Genomic DNA, 18,137 nt, shown 5'->3' with positions numbered 1-18,137 from the left:
TGCCCTTGGGTAAAGAGCGAAATTACCCCTCTGATGTCTTTCCAGCCTCGCCGTCGCTGGAAGCTTCACGGTTTCTTCTTGAAGCCGGGAAACCATGAAGCATTGAAAATTGAGAAAAAAAAAAAAAAGCAAAGACGATCGCGCCCCCAGTCTCCCCAGCGAGCTCTCGGAAATCAGCAGGTTCCGCAGAAGAACACCATGAATCTAAGGTTATATGCCCCAGTATCATCTCCTTCGATGATAGAAAAACGCAAAGTTGAAAAAGTACTGTTGTCCGTCTGGACGGAATGCTGTAAATGGCTAGGCTTTGGTTCTGCGCTTCTTGACAGCGCGAGTGTGAGGAGCCTCACTGTAGGAATCGTCGCTATCGGCCACAGAGCGCTTTGTGGTACGCGAGCGTGTGATACGGTGCTTGGGAATATCGCTCTTTTCTGCAGGGGTTTTGGCTCCAGGCAAGGGGCTGGCGGGAGCAGTTGTCGTCATGGCTCTGCCACCTGCGACAGTCTTGGTCTTGTTCTTGCTTCTGACCACACAATTTCGAGCCTCAGCCGGTTGCTTGAGATCCGTAGTCAAGCAGATTCTGCAAAACTTTGTCTGGATCTCTTTACTGTCGTCGGGCTTGGGGTAGTCCCAGACCTGTGATACCGACGGAATGGTGCTCTTCTCGATAGCGTCATCTCGGGCTTGAGGAGTGAAACTCGGGTGCGTGAGGTCGATGTTTCTACAAGTCAGAGCGAAGCGACGCTTTCCCTTTGGGTCGACCTTGTGCTGCTGTAATGTTAGAACCTGTGCTCAAAGTGATCTTAGACGCACTTACCAGATATTTCTCATGAATGCGGGAGCCATGCATGACCACGATGTCACCATGGTACAGAGGGAACTTGAGAACCACCGGCCGGTACTCCTCATCCTTCTTCGTCTTCTTTGTTCTCTTCGCATTCTTTGTCTTCTTGGCAAAGAACATGATGGCCGGGCTTCCCAAAGAAAGTGTGGCTACCGTAGGGCCCAGGGTATCTTCGCCATCATCATGAAACTGTAAAAGTCAGCTTTAAGTCCACAAAGATTTCAGAGAGATACTAACGCCAATCTTGTCTTCCTCCATATAACCGATTGACAACAGCTCATTGAAGTTGGTGAAGTCGGCAGTGATAGACGGGTCCCGAGTCAGCTCGGTGTGTCGAGCGCGGCGGTCAACAGTTCCCAGGACTTCGTTCGACATCTCAATCGATACTCGACCAGCCCACTCCATCCGCTTGAGGGCTCCGATGAATGCCTCAGGGGCCTCTGAGAATGGCTTGGAGTCCACCGCGACAACGAACTTGTAAGGGGCACCCCAGTTCTGGAGGAAGTTTCTCGTCAACTTCTCTGTGGGTACTAAAACATGTTAGCAACGAGCTTTGTGGAAGAGCTTTGAGTGAGAACCCACATCCGGCATGAACCACGGAGTTTCTGGATAGATCGAAGGTTTCAACAGACTCGTTAGAGATCTTCCACATCTCATCAGGACCGCCAGGCTGGGCATTGATCTCTTGGTTCGTGCGGATGATGCTGACCGAGCCAATGATTTTACTGGAGTCGCTGGGATCCGGAAGAAGAAACTGTTCAACGGGACAGCCATTGATCTGGGCATGGTGCTGCAAAATTCCCGCATCGAAGAGTCTAGACCCTTGGCCCAGGATCCTCTTGACACGAGCCTCCTCTTGGAGGACATTCTGCAGAGGGAATGCAGCCGGCTTAGCCATCAAGACAAAGTTGCACACTGGGTTCTCATAGGCCCAATGTGTCCAGTCAATTCGTCTCGAGCAGCCGTGGCACTGAGGACAGACAATGCCCTTCCGCATCTCACTTTCAGTGCCCAGACAGCCTTCCATGGATGGAAGGTCAGGTCGAAGAGGCTGCTCGGGGAGTTGAAATGAAGTTCTCTCCTGGAGAAAGCTCTCTGAGTAGTCCAGGCAAGCAACATCCACTCCAGCTGGAAACGTAAAGAACTTCTTGCACTTGCGGTTCAGACAGGTCCATCCGGCAGAGAAGACTGTCTTGCAGTGCTGGTGGCAGTCGATGCACCAAGCGAGGGTTGCGGAATAGTGAGAAGCGGCTGCAAGTTCCATGATGTCAATGTCCGAAGAGAAGGTGAATGAATCTTCGCAGCGAGCATTCAGGCAGGTCCAGCTCTGGATGAAGTGCTGCTTGGACATTCTCAAGCACTTGCCACAGGTTTGGCGAATGTCACTGAACTCCCGAGGGTTGACAGTGTGTTGGACTTCAGCCTTTGCCTGCCACCAAGATGGTGTAGAACGGTCGATCTTCTCAAGTCGAATCTTGTGAAAGAGCTGTCCATTGGCGTCCTTCTCGGACCAAAGGTCAGTGATGGTGAAGAACGCCATGACGTTGTACTTGTGCTCCGTGGCAATGGACAAGTCGGGGTACTTGTCATCTACTTGTGAATGAGTACGACGTCCGAATAGTGTTCATGCAAAGGATTGACTTACCTAAGATGACGCCGACGGGCATTGCTTCCATCATGGAAGCTTCGGCAGAGGACCAGTTTCTCTCTTTGCTCTCCCTGACTCGGATCATGTTGCCATCAGCACCACGCTCTCTACCGCCACCACTGTCATAGATTAGAAATTGTTAAGCGAAAGGAACTTGGGAATCACCTACAGCGTAGTGATGATGACCTCTGTATCCATGCGGTCTCGAACTGTAGGAAAGCCGCCGAGGAGGAATCCCACCACGGTATTTTTGTTAGTGTGGGCACTGCTCTGGTGGGCCTTGTAGTAAGGCAGGGCATCACAAAGAGCCTGCCGGGTTCCAGCCCAAACGGGGGGTTTTCCAAGAGACTCAGGCTTCTTGTTGATGTCGGCCATCTTGCTTGCCGGGTACTTGAATTGATAGAACGGAGGGGATACTGCTATCGATCGTGAAGTCACGTGGGTTGAAGAACGATCGCAGCCTTGAAGTGAATTTCAAGATGGGCTTTGGACAAAGAAGGTCCGAATGGTGATTCTAGGTAAAGTAAAAGGAGGCAGAAAACGGTTGGAGGGAGTTTACTTTGTACGAAGAAGGGCTTGAGAAGACATGGGAGAAGTATGAGGAATTAGAAGATTGTAACTGGCGATCAGGCTGTGTTAGATAAAGAGGCCGTGCTCTTGGACAGCGAGACTATGTGTGGTTGGTTATGGATGAGAGATGTGAGTATGTGTGAGGGAAAAGTTGGATAGTGTGTGAGGGAGAGAAGTGGAAGTACCTTATGCGTGGGGGAGAAGTGGAAGTGTGGATGTGTGTGTGTGTGTGTGTGTGTGTGTGTGTGTGTGGGAGAAGTGAGAGTGTGTGCAAGAGAGCAGTGCGATTGCGGAAGAAAGCCTCTCTCAAATACCCTCCGGGGCGTAGCAGGGCAACTATAAGAAGGAACGAAGAAGTAGTGGGAAGTCCAAAGGCAGGATCGCAGTATGAAGAAGAAGGAGCGGGGAACAGACCGCAGAGCTAAAGGCAGAATCGCACAGCGAACTGAAGAAGGTGCGAAGAAGGGACCGCAGGCCTCAAGGCAAGATCACAATGCGAACTGAAAAAGGAGCTAAGAAGGGTTCGAAAGTTCGAAGACAGCAGAAAAGCAATGTGAGGAAGGAGTCAAGGAGAAGCAGCAGGTTCCAGTGGGCCACGAGGGCAATTTATCGAACAGCAAGGAAGGACCAGCTGGTCCCAATGGTTGCAAATGATTCACGATGGGAAAGAACGAAGAACGCTAGCGTCGCAACTTTGGAAGGTGCGAATGTTTCACTGCCTGGGGCAAATTTTTCTTCATCTCAGTCATGTGGAAGGAACTGAATAGAAGGAGCGACCAGTTGTATTCATGTAAGACAGATGAGGAGTGCCATGAATGGTTCTATGTCTTTCGTCGTTTCTAGCATATAATTGTTTCATCTCGAAATTATCTATGTTTTATCCCCTTTTTCTGAGAGCGAGTACAAAAATCAGGCATCCTTCAAGTCTGTCAATTGTGAAGTTGAAAGGGGAAATGCAGAGGAGTCGAATCTACACGAGACATCCCGTGCTTCTTATTAGGGGATATGGCATAGCATGGAGTACGTAAGTGTCGGCTAATATGAGAGAGACCAGCTCAGTCACCCAGGGCATTCAGAATACCACTGTGTAGCCACTATAGTTCAGTAAAAGCGAGGAACGATAATTCGTAATCGTGGCATTCAGGAAACTACTTACCATCAATATTGAGTGGAAGAAATCTCGATGGCACAAGCATTGCCCATGCTACCATGTCGACAGTCATGGTGGCTGGCAATAGGAATAATGAGTCAATAGATGCCATTACTCCCTGTGGACTTCTCATTCTCGACAGATAGGGACAACCCTGGGGACAGTTATAGTGTCACAGAGCCGTCATGGAACCGGAAACAGTGAATTCCACCATTTTAGAAGTGTTGGCGTAGGTACTGCGAAGGAGGAGGGCGCATGCAGCTCTGGGATAACATCAAGGTAGCAGGGGGTCTGTAGACTATTACGAGACTCGGAACCCAGGCATCGAGGCCCAAATATACGAAGAAGTTGTACAATATATACCTATGAGAAATGTGCTCTGTCGATAAAATGAGCTACGTCAAATCAGGGGCCGGTTATGAGATATACCGGCGATGAGGCAGAGTAGGCTCGCAATCTACCTTACCCAGAGTCAATAGACCAGTCCTCTATACGCTTAGATTGAGTGGGGACGAAAGAAATGTAGAATGAATGCAACTTCAGATGTGAAGAAGGGATGAATTCTGGTCAGTCTCTCATTCCTACGTCGCTTTCGCGAAAGGAACGTTATTCTTCCATGGAGACATAGGGTATATCTTGAAGATCCAGGTTCGAGTAAAAAGTCCAGGAGAAAGGCCGGCACTCTTCAAGCACACAAGGTAAAGATATAGTTGAGATCGCCTCAGAGATTTGACAAAGCCTAGAAGCAGTTGGGGCAATGAAGACCACACCCTTGAGGGTCATTGTAGGTACCTGGCCTGGAGAAAACTGGAGTCATCCGAAAGCAATTGCTGGGTAGGCGGCGTGCAGCAAAGCAGGTCCCAATTAGCTTGGCGAGGGCACTGCATCATCGTGCAGTGACATCACTTCTAATAAGCAGCAATTGCGGCTGGAAACAATGATATCCCGCCACGAAAAGAAATAGCACATGTATGTTGCGTGAAAGAAATGAAGCCATCAGGTCAGGCTTGCAAAAATCGGCGAAGTCCCAGCAGTTTTGTGGAAGCCAAACTTCGACTCAACCACCTTAACAACAGCCTTTTTACTGTCCCGCTCTTGGCTACCTGTGCAACGTCGTCACCCAAGCTGTTCCGCGATATTATTTCTCGAGAGGAATGTAAGATTGTCAGGCGAGGTTTTGAGGCAGTCAAGCGCTGAGAGAGGAACCATTGCCGGTCCGAGTCACAATGGAAGAATCACCATGGTCGTTTGGCGCGGAGGTCGGCGGATGACAGAGGGCACGACCCACTCTGTGGCATTCGGTGGAGGTTGAGGATCCGGGGCGGGAGTGAGATTCCGCGCCGGAGATCTAATGAATTGACTTCCGGGGTGCGACTGGGGCTGCGGGCCCAAAAGACCTGGCCAACCTGAGGTGGTCGGCAAAGATGAGTGTTTGCTTTGTCATCGGAAGAATTTCGGTTGGTCGGAATTGTTTTTACCTTGGTAATTCGGTTCTCTGGTGGCTGACATAATGAAACGGGCGACACACCAAAAACCCAATCGCCAACCAAGGCGCAGGAGCCGGCTAGCCCTCTCACCTTCTGCAGCCGGTAAATCCACAGCCACTGGCTGCTCGGCCAAATTCTGGGCCCTGGACCCCTTGAAATCGACGGGGGTCGTGAGTAGCGAAGGTTCGGCGACGTGAAGCTCAGAGAATGGGCGAGCCAATCTAGCGACTGGGGCAAGGTGTGAGCGCTACCACCATCGGCTGCTGGCAACGGATCTTGTCCAAGGTCAGCCACAGTTAACGTCCTAACAGTTCGGGGACCTGATGCTCATCGCAGGATCTACACCAAATGACGCTGGCGGGTACGCGGAATGACTCGACCTCCTGGAGAGTGCGGGAAGATACCGCACTATCTGTTGCCTCTGCCGAGGTGTGACAAGTACGTGGGGAGAAATGCGGAGAAGTGGGGGAAGCTATGCTTCTCCAAGTCTTGGTTCTTGCTGCTTCTGGCTGTGAGGAGGAGCAGAGTGGCAGAGCAGCAGGGACGACGAGACCAGGGGGGGGGGGGGGGGGGGGGGGGGCCGTCACCGGGGGCACAGAGGCGCAACGCAATAGAGAGATCTAAACTCTGTTCCCGCCCCGGTCGGTCCCCTTTGCTGTCATTTTCCTTTCAAACCAAACCGCTTGCTCGGCAATTGAGCTACAAGCTATCCACCGGGCCTCGTGCGCAACTTGACATCATTCAAAAGTCCGAACCTCCCCCGAACCTTTTTTCTGAGTAACGCTTCGCACTTCACATCTCAACGACGAACCTACTGCGCGCGTTATAGCTTCTAGACACGATTCTGAACGCGTGAACACGGAGCTTCTCACTTGCTATCCCCATTCGTCTCTCCTTCTTCGTCGCTCAAGATGGTATTCACTTCGCCAAACTGGGTTCCTCAATTGCCCATCGGTAGGATACTCCCTTCGGGCCCTCGGGCCCTCGCCAAACGTTTTGCCGTGACCAGCGCTCACTGAAACAACACAGATCCTCCGGATTCAATCACAATTCAAGAGTTCATGAGCAACGAGAAGTACGGTCGCCATGCCCTCAAGGAATCCAGAAGCCCGTACACCTGCGGCCTCACCGGCAAGTCATACTCGGCATCCGAGGTGAGGGAGCGAACAGACCTACTGGCGAGAGGAATTTCCAAGAAGCTCGAGTTTGGCCCAAACGAGGGTACTGAGTGGGAGAAGGTCGTCTGCCTCTACTCCCTAAACACAGTGAGTAGCATTCGCGCCCCAAATACCCCAATTTCCACAGGACTAAAAGAATGCATAGATCGACTACATCCCCTTCACCCATGCCATTCACCGTTTGTCGGGTATCGTTACCCCCGCCAGTGCCGCGTACTCAGCTCAAGAGTTGGAGCATCAGCTGCTGTCGTCCAATTCGAAAGCTCTCTTTACCTGCATTCCGCTGCTTGAAACCGCGCTCAAGGCCGCGAAGGCCGCAAAAATCCCCAACGACCGCATCTTCCTGCTGCCAGTACCGGGCGCCGATCAAAAAACACCCTATGTTACTGTCGACGACTTGATCCAAGAGGGCAAGGCTCTGCCGGAGCTGGAACCTCTCAAGTGGGTCAAGGGACAGGGAGCACGCCAGGTTGCTTACCTGTGTTACTCAAGCGGCACTTCGGGTCTACCTGTGAGTACTTCTCATTCCTAGTGGCCGATGGGCCCGTATACGGAGGTTTGCTGACTGACATGTCTGCAGAAAGCTGTAATGATCTCACACAGGAACGTTATCGCCAACGTCCTGCAATTCACAACATACGAAACCGTCGCGAGGAGAAAGCTTGGTGTAAGGACACAAGCGACCCTCGGTCTTCTTCCCTTCAGTCATATTTACGGCCTGGTTGTCATTGCTCACTGCGGCACTTGGCGCGGCGACGGGATCATTGTCCTGCCCAAGTTTGAGCTGAAGCAGTTCCTCGATGCCGTACAGCGCTTCAAGATCAACTGCCTCCCGGTTGTAAGTTCCTATTTGCGGTATTGCGAGCATGACACACCCTCTAACGCACGCAGGTCCCGCCAATTGTCATCCAAGTCATCCGCAACCAAGATCTTTGCAACAAATACGACCTTACCAATGTGCGCTGGGTATACACAGGTGCGGCGCCGCTTGGCGCGGAAACTGTGGAGGATCTTAAGAAGCAATATCCCAAGTGGCACGTTGGCCAAGGATACGGTGAGTTTTTCGTTTCCATCAATTTCTTGGCAATGTTTACTAAGAAACTCTAGGCATGACCGAGACTAGCACAGTCGTCTGCACAACCTCCGAGATCGACATCGACGTCGGATCATCAGGCTCCCTCGTCCCCGGCGCACGCGGCAAGATTGTCGATCCCACGACGGGCGTTGAGATCACAGAGTACAATACCCCCGGCGAGCTCTTGGTGCAGTCACCCTCCGTCGTGCTGGGCTACCTGCACAACGAAAAGGCCAACGCCGAGACATTTGTATGGCATGACGATGGCCGCTGGATCAAGACTGGCGATGAGGTCCTCGTCCGCAAGTCGGCAGAGGGCAACGAGCACCTCGTTATTGTTGATCGTATCAAGGAGCTCATCAAGGTCAAGGGCCACCAGGTCGCCCCTGCTGAGCTCGAGGCCCACTTGCTCACCCACCCGGCCGTGTCCGACACGGCTGTCATCCAGGTCCCCGATGAACGCGCCGGCGAGGTGCCCAAGGCGTACGTGGTCCGCGCCGCGGTCTATGCCTCCAAACCCGAGGCTGAGGTGTCAGCCGAGATTTGCAAGTACGTCGAGGAGCACAAGGCGCGGCACAAGTGGCTCAAGGGCGGCGTCGAATTTGTCGATGTCATCCCCAAGAGCCCCAGCGGCAAGATTCTGCGCCGTCTCCTCCGCGACCGCGAAAAGGAGGCCAGGAGATCTAAGGGTGCCAAGCTTTGAAGTATATAATGTGCTTGCGTGTGCTTTTACGGACTAGGGGAGTACGACATTTGGTCTTGTGTTTAGAAGGGTTGGATTGATGTGATGCTGGGTATTAGATGATCGTTCGGGATGTGCGTTATGCTACGGAAATGCACGAAATGCTTATATTTAGCGTCTTCTGTACATCAATCAGGATGCTGGTTATTTTTGCTGAATACGAGTTCAGATAGGTTGGCTCCGAAACGAGTGACGTCTGAGCCCCTGCTGTCGTCCTTGTGAAAGTCTAACGCGAAGTGAACAAGTGTCGAAGAAACATGTATCATTTTGGCTTCCGTCCTAAGTTGCTTGACTACGAACCCCCCGATTTCGAAAGCATGCCGTTCAACCTACTTAATATTCTTCAGTGTCTGCTGCAAACTTACGGGGTATAAGGAGCGCCAATCAGGTGTCCCTCGTACCTAGACAGGCTGCCAAAGTCCTAGAGTCAATGATCCTGACTTGCCAAACCGGAACTCTCATCGGCTAACACCCCTGAAGAGCCTCAATGCTTAGTCGCTGAGCATCTCTTAGCGCAACCAGGGATCCAAAACAACCAAGCCTCTCAACGTCGCAGAAACCCCATCGAACAAAGCCCTTCGCCTCTGGTAACTTGCAAGTGGATCTAGAACTGGAACTTTTTGGAAATTCCCATGGAAGCATTTCACCGTGGCAAAACAATTTCCTCTAATTCGCTGTCGCACGCGGGAAGATCAGGAAAAGAATCTGTAATTCATGGCTCCTCCCGAGTGGGAGACGACCACCCCTCCCCTTCCCCCCGGACCGGGGTCTGAGGCGACAGCCCGAGCGGTTGTGCCTTGCGGCTCGCAGGGGTGGACCCGGCGCCCGGGGTCGGTTTCGAGTTTCGCTTGTAGGTTCTGGACGACCACTGACCAGAAACCTCAAACGCTCTGCGACACCTTGTTGCACAGCTTGCGCCCTGGATCGCTCTGCTCCCGAGTCGGGAGAGACAGCGCCAAGCGAAACAGTCGTCGAGCTTCTCACTGGCAATCCCTCCCTTCTCATACACACCTTAGGTGGCTGCGTAACTTGCGTATGCCCAGAGAGGCGCTCTTTTGGTGCTATTGTCACCGGACAACCTAGTTCCATGTCGAAGGCAACTGACCAGTCATGTTGTTCCCCCTTTTCTCCCCTAGCAAGTCGAAGATCGAAAGCCACTCCCGTCCTTTTAAGTCTTTGACTAATGAGACTACACGTCTACAAAGCCAGAAGGGGCGATCAGACCCAGACTGACTTGTCCCAACTCTCACACACAACCGAGTCCAGGCGAAACAGAGACAACACAAGCTTATCCCCTCCCTTCTTTTTCATCTCTCCATCTTGCAAGTCTTGAGATGGTTCGCTTCGCGGGTGGCCTGTATGGCCCCGCTGGCTGGCTGGCTGGCTAATGGACTCGTCTTTTCCCCATGTTCAGTCTGAAGACGGGGGGCTTCGCTCGAACCCCATGCAGAGAGCCCAAAAGGAGACGGGATAGAGCCAGTCACGATGGCTGGCCAGTGCAGAAGCGAAGGCGAAAGGGCAGGGGGGAGAAGCCGTTGGTTGTCATTTCGGACGGCGAGACCGCGAGTGAGAGGAAATGTATTGATACCCATGACCATTGATGGGATGGTCGATGCTTATGCAGCAAACGGTTCTTTAAGATAAACCTAACCTGCCACCCCATCCCTTCCTTTTGGGTTTTCTTCCTCCCCTTTCCTCTCCTGCTTCCCCGGGTTTCTGGGAAATTCCGAATTCTGTTTCTTTACCAAGAATTTCTTCCAAGACATTTTTGATCTTCGTGGGAGAGCGACGCGCCGCAAGCTTGGCAGCTATACCTTCCATTCTCTAATTTTCCGTCTTTAATATCGACTCTTCTTTCTTCTTCTTTCCTTCCCTTTTGACCTCAGGATGTTGACCGTCCGCTCCCCCGTCGCCGCCCTCGCGGTGGTCCTCAGCTTGCTGAGCGTCGTCCACGGCGCACCTCAGCCCCAAAACAGAAAAGGAAACGGAAACCGAGGCGGGAACGGAAACGGCCGCGCCAACAGGCAGACATCGCAGCAGCAGGCCGCGGCAGTGCCACAGGGTATCTCGCAAGCGACTGACGGATCGATGATTCTGGACATGACCGCCAACGTCAAGTAAGTCCCTCGCTACTCTCGACTCATATATTCTACTCGTGGGAGTTATGAACTAACACGGCACTCACAGCGGCCTCGATCTCCGCTTCAAAATCAGCGGCCCAGCCGAACAATTCACCGCCGCCTCCGGCGTCCCCGGCGCCGCAGCCCAACCAGGCGCCCAGGGCACCCTCGGCCTCAACGTCCTCCTCCACGGTGATGGCGGCCAATCCTTCTTCGACATGCCCAACCAGGGCGTCCAACAGAACCTAGCCGGCGTCGCCGTCCTCGCTCCGGACCCGAACCTCTTCTGGGGCGGCGGCCAAGGGCTCCAGCGCACCGACGGCGTAGCCCACTCCCAGGCCGTCAACGACCTCGTCCAGAAGACGCTGCCGCAGATGATGGCCTTTAACCAGTCCAACGTCTTCTTCACCGGCGTCTCGGGCGGGTCGCTGATGCTTTCGGGTTTCTTCATGCCCGCGCACATGCAGAATTTTGCGGGCAATGGTGTGCTGCTTAACTGTGGTGGCTTGCCCCCGCAGGTTGATGTTGTCGACGCCAAGGCTGTCGCGGGAACGAGGATTCATTTCCAGAGCACGCTGCAGGAACTCTCCAACCTGCAAGAGGCGATCCCGGCGTCCGTCAAGGCGTACGAGAAGATTGCGACGGATGCCGGGCTCAGCACCGACCAGGTGAACGCCAAGCAGACGGTCAACAACTCGCCCAATGGCGGGCACTGCGCTTTCGACGAGCAGGGGTTCGTGTCGGGTATTCAGCTTGTTGCGAATAACTACGCGGCCATTATGCAGGGCGGTAACGGCGAGGTGCAGGGGATTGGTAATGTCTTGACTGGTGTAACTGGCAATGAGAACTTGCAGTTCACTGGATCGAGCAGGATGAGGCGGAACATGATCGGTTGAGAAGGACTGCATCTAGTTCTGGCGGCCGTATTGGGGAAAGCATGATGTTGATACCACGCCCTCTCAGGAAACATATATCAAAAACTGAGATTCAATTTCAGCTCCTACTTTGCCGAAAAACTGAGGAGACCTTCGTTGGTATGATTGGATTCTCGTATCAAATATGAAATGGTTGAAAACAAAAACCTTATTCATCCAAGAACTGGGCTCTCTGGTCTCGCAGAGCTATTCTTCTCCGTTACCCCTTCAACATGCTGACTACCCGGGACCGAGAGCTCTTGAGCAGGAACTTCGTTTGCAGTCATCTCGGACGCAGGGCTCATAGGCAGTGGCGAAATCGGGTACGATCCTTCGAGCTCCATGATGATTCGATGCGGGATACAATCCGAATGGAGCTGTGGCTTTTCATATTCCTCTTGGCCGTAACCCCCGCGGCCAGTACCACCAGTACTAACATCATTCGCCATTGACTCCTCTTTATCAACCACCCGCTGCCTCCGTCGCCTCAGAAACCAAAGCGCGCCAAGGACGAGCATGATGGCTGTGATCACGCCAATGACTGGTCCCGCTATCCATGCCGAGTTCCCTGGTATTGGTCCTGTTTCTCACTTATTTAGCGTCGCCATCGTGTGAATAAGGGTCTTTTCAAAAGGCACAAACCTGTATCTCCTGTTCCAGTTCCAATTGACGTCTCTGACGGAACCCCCCAGGTTGACGTGCTACCCGTAGCAGTGCTGTATGTACCCTTGAACTCCGTCGCCGTGATCGTCTGGATGTTCCCCGGCACCACGTTACCATACCAATCTGTAAGGGATCCCCAGTACGCGCGGGTGACGGTAGTCAGTTGTGACGGTGCGTACGTCCAGTCTGAAGGTCTGCCGCTGCAATAGTCACGATAGTCTTTGAATTTTGGCTCAATCTCCTCGGGTATGTAGGTTTTTGCAATGTCTAGTGTGTCGTATAAACAATCTATACACGCTTCGTACTCTGTCTGAAAGTACGCGTCTTTGTGGCAGATCAGTGGCTGTTTGCCGACTGCCTGTATATAAAGATAGAGGGCTTCTAAGACGCAGTTGTGGTCAGTCGCTGGCCGCAATTCCACTCCGATAGATCGAGAAACTCGGTTCAAGGGATGCGTACCGAAACGTTTGAAGCAAGGTTCTGCTGGATCTGACATGTAAAACCCATTGCTAGAGCGGGTCGCCGTCATTGATTCCGTATTAATTAACCAGAGAGTCGTCACAGACCTCGACGCTATCGTTGAAGCTGACATGTCCAGTCGAGTAAAAGTGCCCGATTAAATCAGGTCATTGGCGTTTCTTCTTTGGCGTGATGTAACTTATGATGGTTCCTCCCCCGCAAAAAGGAGCGTCAGACGTGGAAGATGCTGACAAGCGTCAATGTACGGGAGCCATTGGGCTGGCTTTATATGGCCGCGAACGGCACGCCATGCCAGAGTGATCGGTTCCGCTGCAGAGATGTTTGCCCTTCTTGGCAACGGGTATGAGCCGCGTGACGGGAGTCCGTGATCTCCGGTGCGGCCAGTCCGTAAGCACGATCCCGCAGGCCGAATGGGATGGTGAGAGTGTGTGTGGTGGATGGTAAGCGCCCAATGAGAGCGTGCCGTCACGCAGTGTTACTCGACCAGAGTGTGATTCGTGGTGATGGCCGTACGATGGCTTGTCTTACGTGGCGTCCGGGGTACTCTACTCAGTTACCCGTGGGAAAATACAAAGTGACCATAAAATGCCCCCTTAAAATGGAGGAAGATTGAGCCGGATTATAGTTCTGGTCGACTTACACCAATGTTTGCTGGAGGTTTGAGGACGACGCGGGTAGTTGCGATGTGTATGGAACGGAGACTAACCATGGTTGGAAAGAGTAGCACGAAGTTCTTTACTTCTTCTATACCGCTTGGTATACCACTTTCCTCTGTCCTTCGTGTACTTCTCTCTCCTTGCCTCACGTGGCCGTGTGTACTCATCCCGTTCAATCACGTCTCTCTGGCAATTCTGCAACGTGGCGGCTGTGAAGGACCGACATCTCCTGCGCAGCGATCTCATTCGCGCTCATCTCTGGTACTGGATCTGGGTACGAGCCCTCGAGCTCCATAGCAGGCTTCGGAGGTAGACTGTCGGATTGAAGCTGTGCCTTGGTGTACCCGTCATCTCCTTCGCTCAAAGGCCGGTCAGCCTGTCGCCTCCGACGTCTGAGGAACCAGAAGCCGACGAGGAGAACAATGACCGCGATACAGCCGATGACGGGGCCGGCTATCCAAGCTCTACGGATAGCTCGAGGCGCATCGTGTCTTCCAGTCAGTCTTGAGACTTCCAATCAAACACCAATGTGGCGGTCACGAACCTGGAGAACCTGATTTTGTTGGTGTTGCATTTTGCGAGGAAGCAGATAAAGTAGAAGAGGTAGACGAAGAAACGGTTGAAGTGGCTGGATCGTAATCTATGGGGACCTTCATGTTAGTCGTCCGGGTCGTCAACACAACATCACGGTTAGAGAATGTGACAGTTTCGGCGTATGTGGTCGTCCGCACCTCCATACATAGATCCAGGTACTGTTGAAACTGGGGTCCAATGAAAGTCTCGAATTGGTCTTTGTATCCATTGACCTCGAAGCAAACTTGGCACTTGATGAGCAGTTTCGCAAAGTCCGAGCCGAGGTTGCATGAAGAGGGGTCGTTCCCGACATTTTGCACCGTAAGGTAGGCATCATCTGCACAGAGGCTGTCAGCCATGGAGCGCACATTGCCGAAACAGACTCACTACAGGTATCTTAAAAAATAGCTGGGAGTATAGTCTCGTTTCCATCACTTGTTGGCGTGGGTCGCACGGTAGTGGTCGAAGTTGGTAGAATAGTGGCAATTGATCCGGCCGATGGACTTATTGACGTATCTGACATCGTCTCTTTCTTCTTTTTTTTGACAAGACTAATTATGTTTTCTCTTCGCCAATGTTACTACTGTAAATAGATGTGTTTCTTTGTTTGCGGGGCGTCTCCTGTCGAATTTCAACTGGGGCATTGTTTTTTATAACCCAAATTTAACGGCATGCACGTCTCGAGCAGAGAGGTCGCTTTGCAGCTGCTTATCGTCTTGGCAGGCTTTGAACTGCTTGTTTAGGACTCTATGATGGCACGTCAGTCATCTCAAGCCAATGAATGGCTTTCTTATCGTACTCAAAATTAGGCTGTGGACCAGGGTAGAACATAACCTGGACATATGCTGTGTGACACCCCAAGGCGGCATCGCACTCGTGATAGTCCTTGGATCTATCGGTTTGGCCGGTTCGGTCTCCATTGAGCGTTTAATTTGTCGTATAGATATTCCCAAAGGATTATCATTGGTAGCGAGTTAGACTCTGGACGCAGTCTTCGTTCTTCCGCAGCCTGCTTGATGTGAAGTGGCAGCTACCACCTCGGGACTGGCTTGGCCAAATTCAGATCAGGCTGTAGTGTTATAGATACTCGAGGAGCCCGTGGAATCACCAAATGGTTTTCAGAATTTCTTGCAATTATTGTATTCTTGGACGCGGTCCCTCGCAGTATCTACCCTCTGACATTTGACACGCTGCCGCAACGTGAATGTTGTCCGCTGCCTGACCCAAACTCTACAATCGATCTACCATTTCAAAGCCACAGCCATTCATTCAGCCAAAGTGATGGAGTTGACCATTCTTGCGACAATAATCATAGACCTTTGAGGTCCATTTGGCATCGTGCTGTTGCTGGTCGTGGCCCCGTTTCTTCGTCATGCCCTCATGCATGAGAATCATCTCTCCAATCCGAGCTCTGGATAGCATCACGCACAAACGTTTTGGGTCGTCGAGGAAGCCAGCGCTTCTCGTTCTGACCGTGTCAACAAACACAAAGTCTGCCTCATGTCCTTGAGCAGAGTCCACAGTGCGGGCTTCAAGAGCATTAAATCGTAGCTCTACATCCATTCTTCCACGGAAGTGAGGCGGAATGGTCTTGATGAACTGCCTGTACCGAACCAATGCAGCCTTGTATGGGGTGATGATCAAAATTCGTCCAGGTTGATCAGGCTTGCCGATCTGCTTGAAATTGGCGTGTTTAAGCAGCTCGTAGCAGCGCTGCTTGATAAAGTTCTCGTGAACCTGGTTGTAGAAGCTAGATCTGTCTCTAATCTCCCTAGAGTACCGTAGATTCAGGAGGATTCGAGGTACAGTGCATTCCTGGCCCCTGGTGAATTGACCAAGCCATCTTTGCATGTGACGTACGGGGTCAGAGAAACGCTCAGCTTCAGGAATTCCTGAAGTCAGTTGCCCATCGTAGAACAGCTCTGACGCCAAGGCTTGGAGGTCTCCATACATTCCTAGACGCCGTTAGCTATCTTGTCTAAACCAACATTCGAGTACAGTGCTTACGGTGGCTAATTAGAAGCTTGCTCTTCAAAGCCCCGGCGAGATCCGCTCTTTCCATGGTGCTAATCATGAGTTGCTTGGCATAGACATTCTCGTTCTCTATACCCTTGTCGCCTTCAACGAAGGGTCTGGTTTGTCGGGTATCGCCGGTGAGAATGAACACACACGGCGAGTACAACGCAATCGGGATGAGAGTTGTTAGTTCTCTTGCATGAGCAGCCTCATCGAGGAACACGATGTCCGGATGGAAGCTTTTGCTCAGGTACCCAGACGCTCCTACAGGAGTTGTCGCGATGAAGTCGGCATCTCCAATAACGGAGAGATAGAGTCTGGCTACACGAGCCTTGAGCTCTCTTGCAGTTTTCTTGGTCTTCACCGCACCGTTCAAGAGCTTATCGAGTATCTTTGTTAAAGACTTGAATCTTGTCCGGTCGGCATCGTACAGCTCCCAAGCAGTCTCATCCAAAGAAGGCGCTCGATCGCCACGTGCTTCCTTGGGAGAAGGAGTACCGGTCAGTAGACCGGTAGAAGCACGGGCTTGTCTGAGGAATCCAGCAGTGAAGTCAGGCTCGTCATCTTCACTTGTCAAGGGTGCTGGGTGAAGCTTTGCACTGCTTCGCATCTCGCGAGCGCAGCCGCGGACCCTGATCACTGATTTATTGATTCCGGCTTCCCTCAACGTCAAGTATACCCTGTCTGCTGCATCGTCGCAGGGATAGTTGACGTCGAGAAGATACAAAATCTTAACTGGCTTGCGTATCTTCTTGCCATCGTCGCGCACAAGATTGCGAGACTGAGACATAGCCATGGCAGAGATGAAGGCATTCAACGCCGTCTTTCCTGCACCAGGACAACCGAGAATGATCGCGAGCCCCGCAGGAACTCGACGAAGCTGCTCATACACACTCTTGTGGTCCGAGTTAAGTCGGCTGTAGACTGACTTTAGGTAGGCGTTCGAATGGCGCGAAGGGTTGTCCATATGTGGAATCATGTCGAACATGTTGACGTAAAAACTTGGCTCTTTCCGGAAATCCAGCAAGTACTCGAAAGTTCCAATGGTGTTTTCCGATAATTCGTTTCCCTCCCTCTTCGGCTGGGTCAAGATGCTCAATGCCGTCAATTCAGCTTCATATGTGACAGGATTCTGGTCGATCCGAAGGCTGATCTCAGCAGCATTTTGAAAACTGAGAGGTGTTGGGCCAAGAATGCAATCTGTGCCCTGCGTGACCGCAATAGACCAGAGAGGGTGGTACTGTTCCTTCGTGGCCGGGTCGGCGACGTATTCCATGGTCACATTGAAAGCTGCCAGCAAAGAATATTGGTACATCTCCGGGATCGTCTCGTACGGGTTGGGAATCCGCTGCGCTGGCAGAGTTCCAGGGTTGTATTTCTTGCCCCTGCAAATGAAATCTCGTTTGAACGAGATGTTGCACATGTCGCCCTCATCAGGGAAGTAGCGTTCCGGTGTCGGGGGGAGTTCTGCAAGAACGATCCACTGCCTTTGCAGGTCTGACACGATGAGGGAGTATGGTCCTGGTACGGGCGCAATGACCCAGGCGTATCTGGTTTCAGGCGCTTCATTGAAGCGCTTGATTGCAGATGCCTCGTTGGACATCTCTATGATGGTGCCTTCACGATGGACTCGGGCGAACTCATGTGCGCTGTTGAAAGAGTGAACCATTCGGCGGCCGCAGTCTCTATTAGACAGCTCTAGCTAGTGAAGTTAGTTTCAGGAAGGAAAAAACGGGTATGGCATGAAAGGAGAAGGCTTACAATCTTGTTCGGCGTGGGGAATGTATGGATTTCCTCGTCAATGGCAGCAGTGAGATCCATGGCTTGCTCAAGCTGATCGTGAAGAAGGGAAGTCTGGACGTCGTCGATGGGCCCGCAGCCGACATTCCAGGTCGCGTAAAGCATCTGTTTGTTTTCAGCGAGAGTTCGTCAACGGCAGCACAAGTGCTGGAATAACCGACTTTGGTATGTCGCCTCGAGGGATGCGCAATGGTGCCAAGCCGAGACAACCTATGGATGGT

General features: G+C 52.2%; 5 protein-coding genes across 5 annotated transcripts; 2 read left to right on the top strand and 3 right to left on the bottom strand.

Moving 5' to 3' along the window:
• Positions 1-300: 300 nt before the first annotated feature.
• BDP55DRAFT_538712 (uncharacterized protein) lies at positions 301-2,867 on the bottom strand (the record flags this gene model as incomplete). The annotated part of the gene is made up of 8 exons (XM_060567976.1): positions 301-768; positions 818-1,033; positions 1,082-1,168; positions 1,232-1,374; positions 1,427-2,095; positions 2,231-2,434; positions 2,490-2,611; positions 2,662-2,867. 8 exons carry the CDS (start codon positions 2,865-2,867, stop codon positions 301-303), a joined length of 2,115 nt encoding a protein of 704 aa, XP_060437020.1.
• Positions 2,868-6,610: 3,743 nt separating this feature from the next.
• On the top strand, positions 6,611-8,655 carry BDP55DRAFT_625506 (AMP-binding enzyme; the record flags this gene model as incomplete). The annotated part of the gene is made up of 6 exons (XM_060571483.1): positions 6,611-6,653; positions 6,729-6,964; positions 7,023-7,388; positions 7,458-7,715; positions 7,769-7,931; positions 7,985-8,655. The coding sequence occupies 6 exons, from the start codon at positions 6,611-6,613 to the stop codon at positions 8,653-8,655; spliced, it is 1,737 nt and encodes a 578-aa protein (XP_060437019.1).
• A 1,926-nt stretch (positions 8,656-10,581) lies between these two features.
• BDP55DRAFT_538011 (uncharacterized protein) lies at positions 10,582-11,710 on the top strand (the record flags this gene model as incomplete). The annotated part of the gene is made up of 2 exons (XM_060567899.1): positions 10,582-10,811; positions 10,882-11,710. The coding sequence occupies 2 exons, from the start codon at positions 10,582-10,584 to the stop codon at positions 11,708-11,710; spliced, it is 1,059 nt and encodes a 352-aa protein (XP_060437018.1).
• A 95-nt stretch (positions 11,711-11,805) lies between these two features.
• On the bottom strand, positions 11,806-13,249 carry BDP55DRAFT_15304 (uncharacterized protein). The gene is made up of 3 exons (XM_060565618.1): positions 12,851-13,249; positions 12,371-12,772; positions 11,806-12,308 (listed from the first exon to the last, which is right to left on the bottom strand). The coding sequence occupies exons 1-3, from the start codon at positions 12,981-12,983 to the stop codon at positions 11,902-11,904; spliced, it is 942 nt and encodes a 313-aa protein (XP_060437017.1). The 5' UTR covers positions 12,984-13,249; the 3' UTR covers positions 11,806-11,901.
• A 2,120-nt stretch (positions 13,250-15,369) lies between these two features.
• On the bottom strand, positions 15,370-17,719 carry BDP55DRAFT_538414 (P-loop containing nucleoside triphosphate hydrolase protein; the record flags this gene model as incomplete). Its single annotated transcript, XM_060567944.1, has 2 exons — positions 15,370-16,055; positions 16,108-17,719. The coding sequence occupies 2 exons, from the start codon at positions 17,717-17,719 to the stop codon at positions 15,370-15,372; spliced, it is 2,298 nt and encodes a 765-aa protein (XP_060437016.1).
• Positions 17,720-18,137: the final 418 nt, after the last annotated feature.

Source organism: Colletotrichum godetiae (genome assembly GCF_030913485.1).
Source record: "Colletotrichum godetiae strain CBS 193.32 chromosome Unknown BDP55scaffold_1, whole genome shotgun sequence".
NCBI classification, from domain to species: domain Eukaryota; kingdom Fungi; phylum Ascomycota; class Sordariomycetes; order Glomerellales; family Glomerellaceae; genus Colletotrichum; species Colletotrichum godetiae.
The sequence above is the reverse complement of the archived record's forward strand: the minus strand, read 5'-3'. Positions and strand labels throughout refer to the sequence as shown.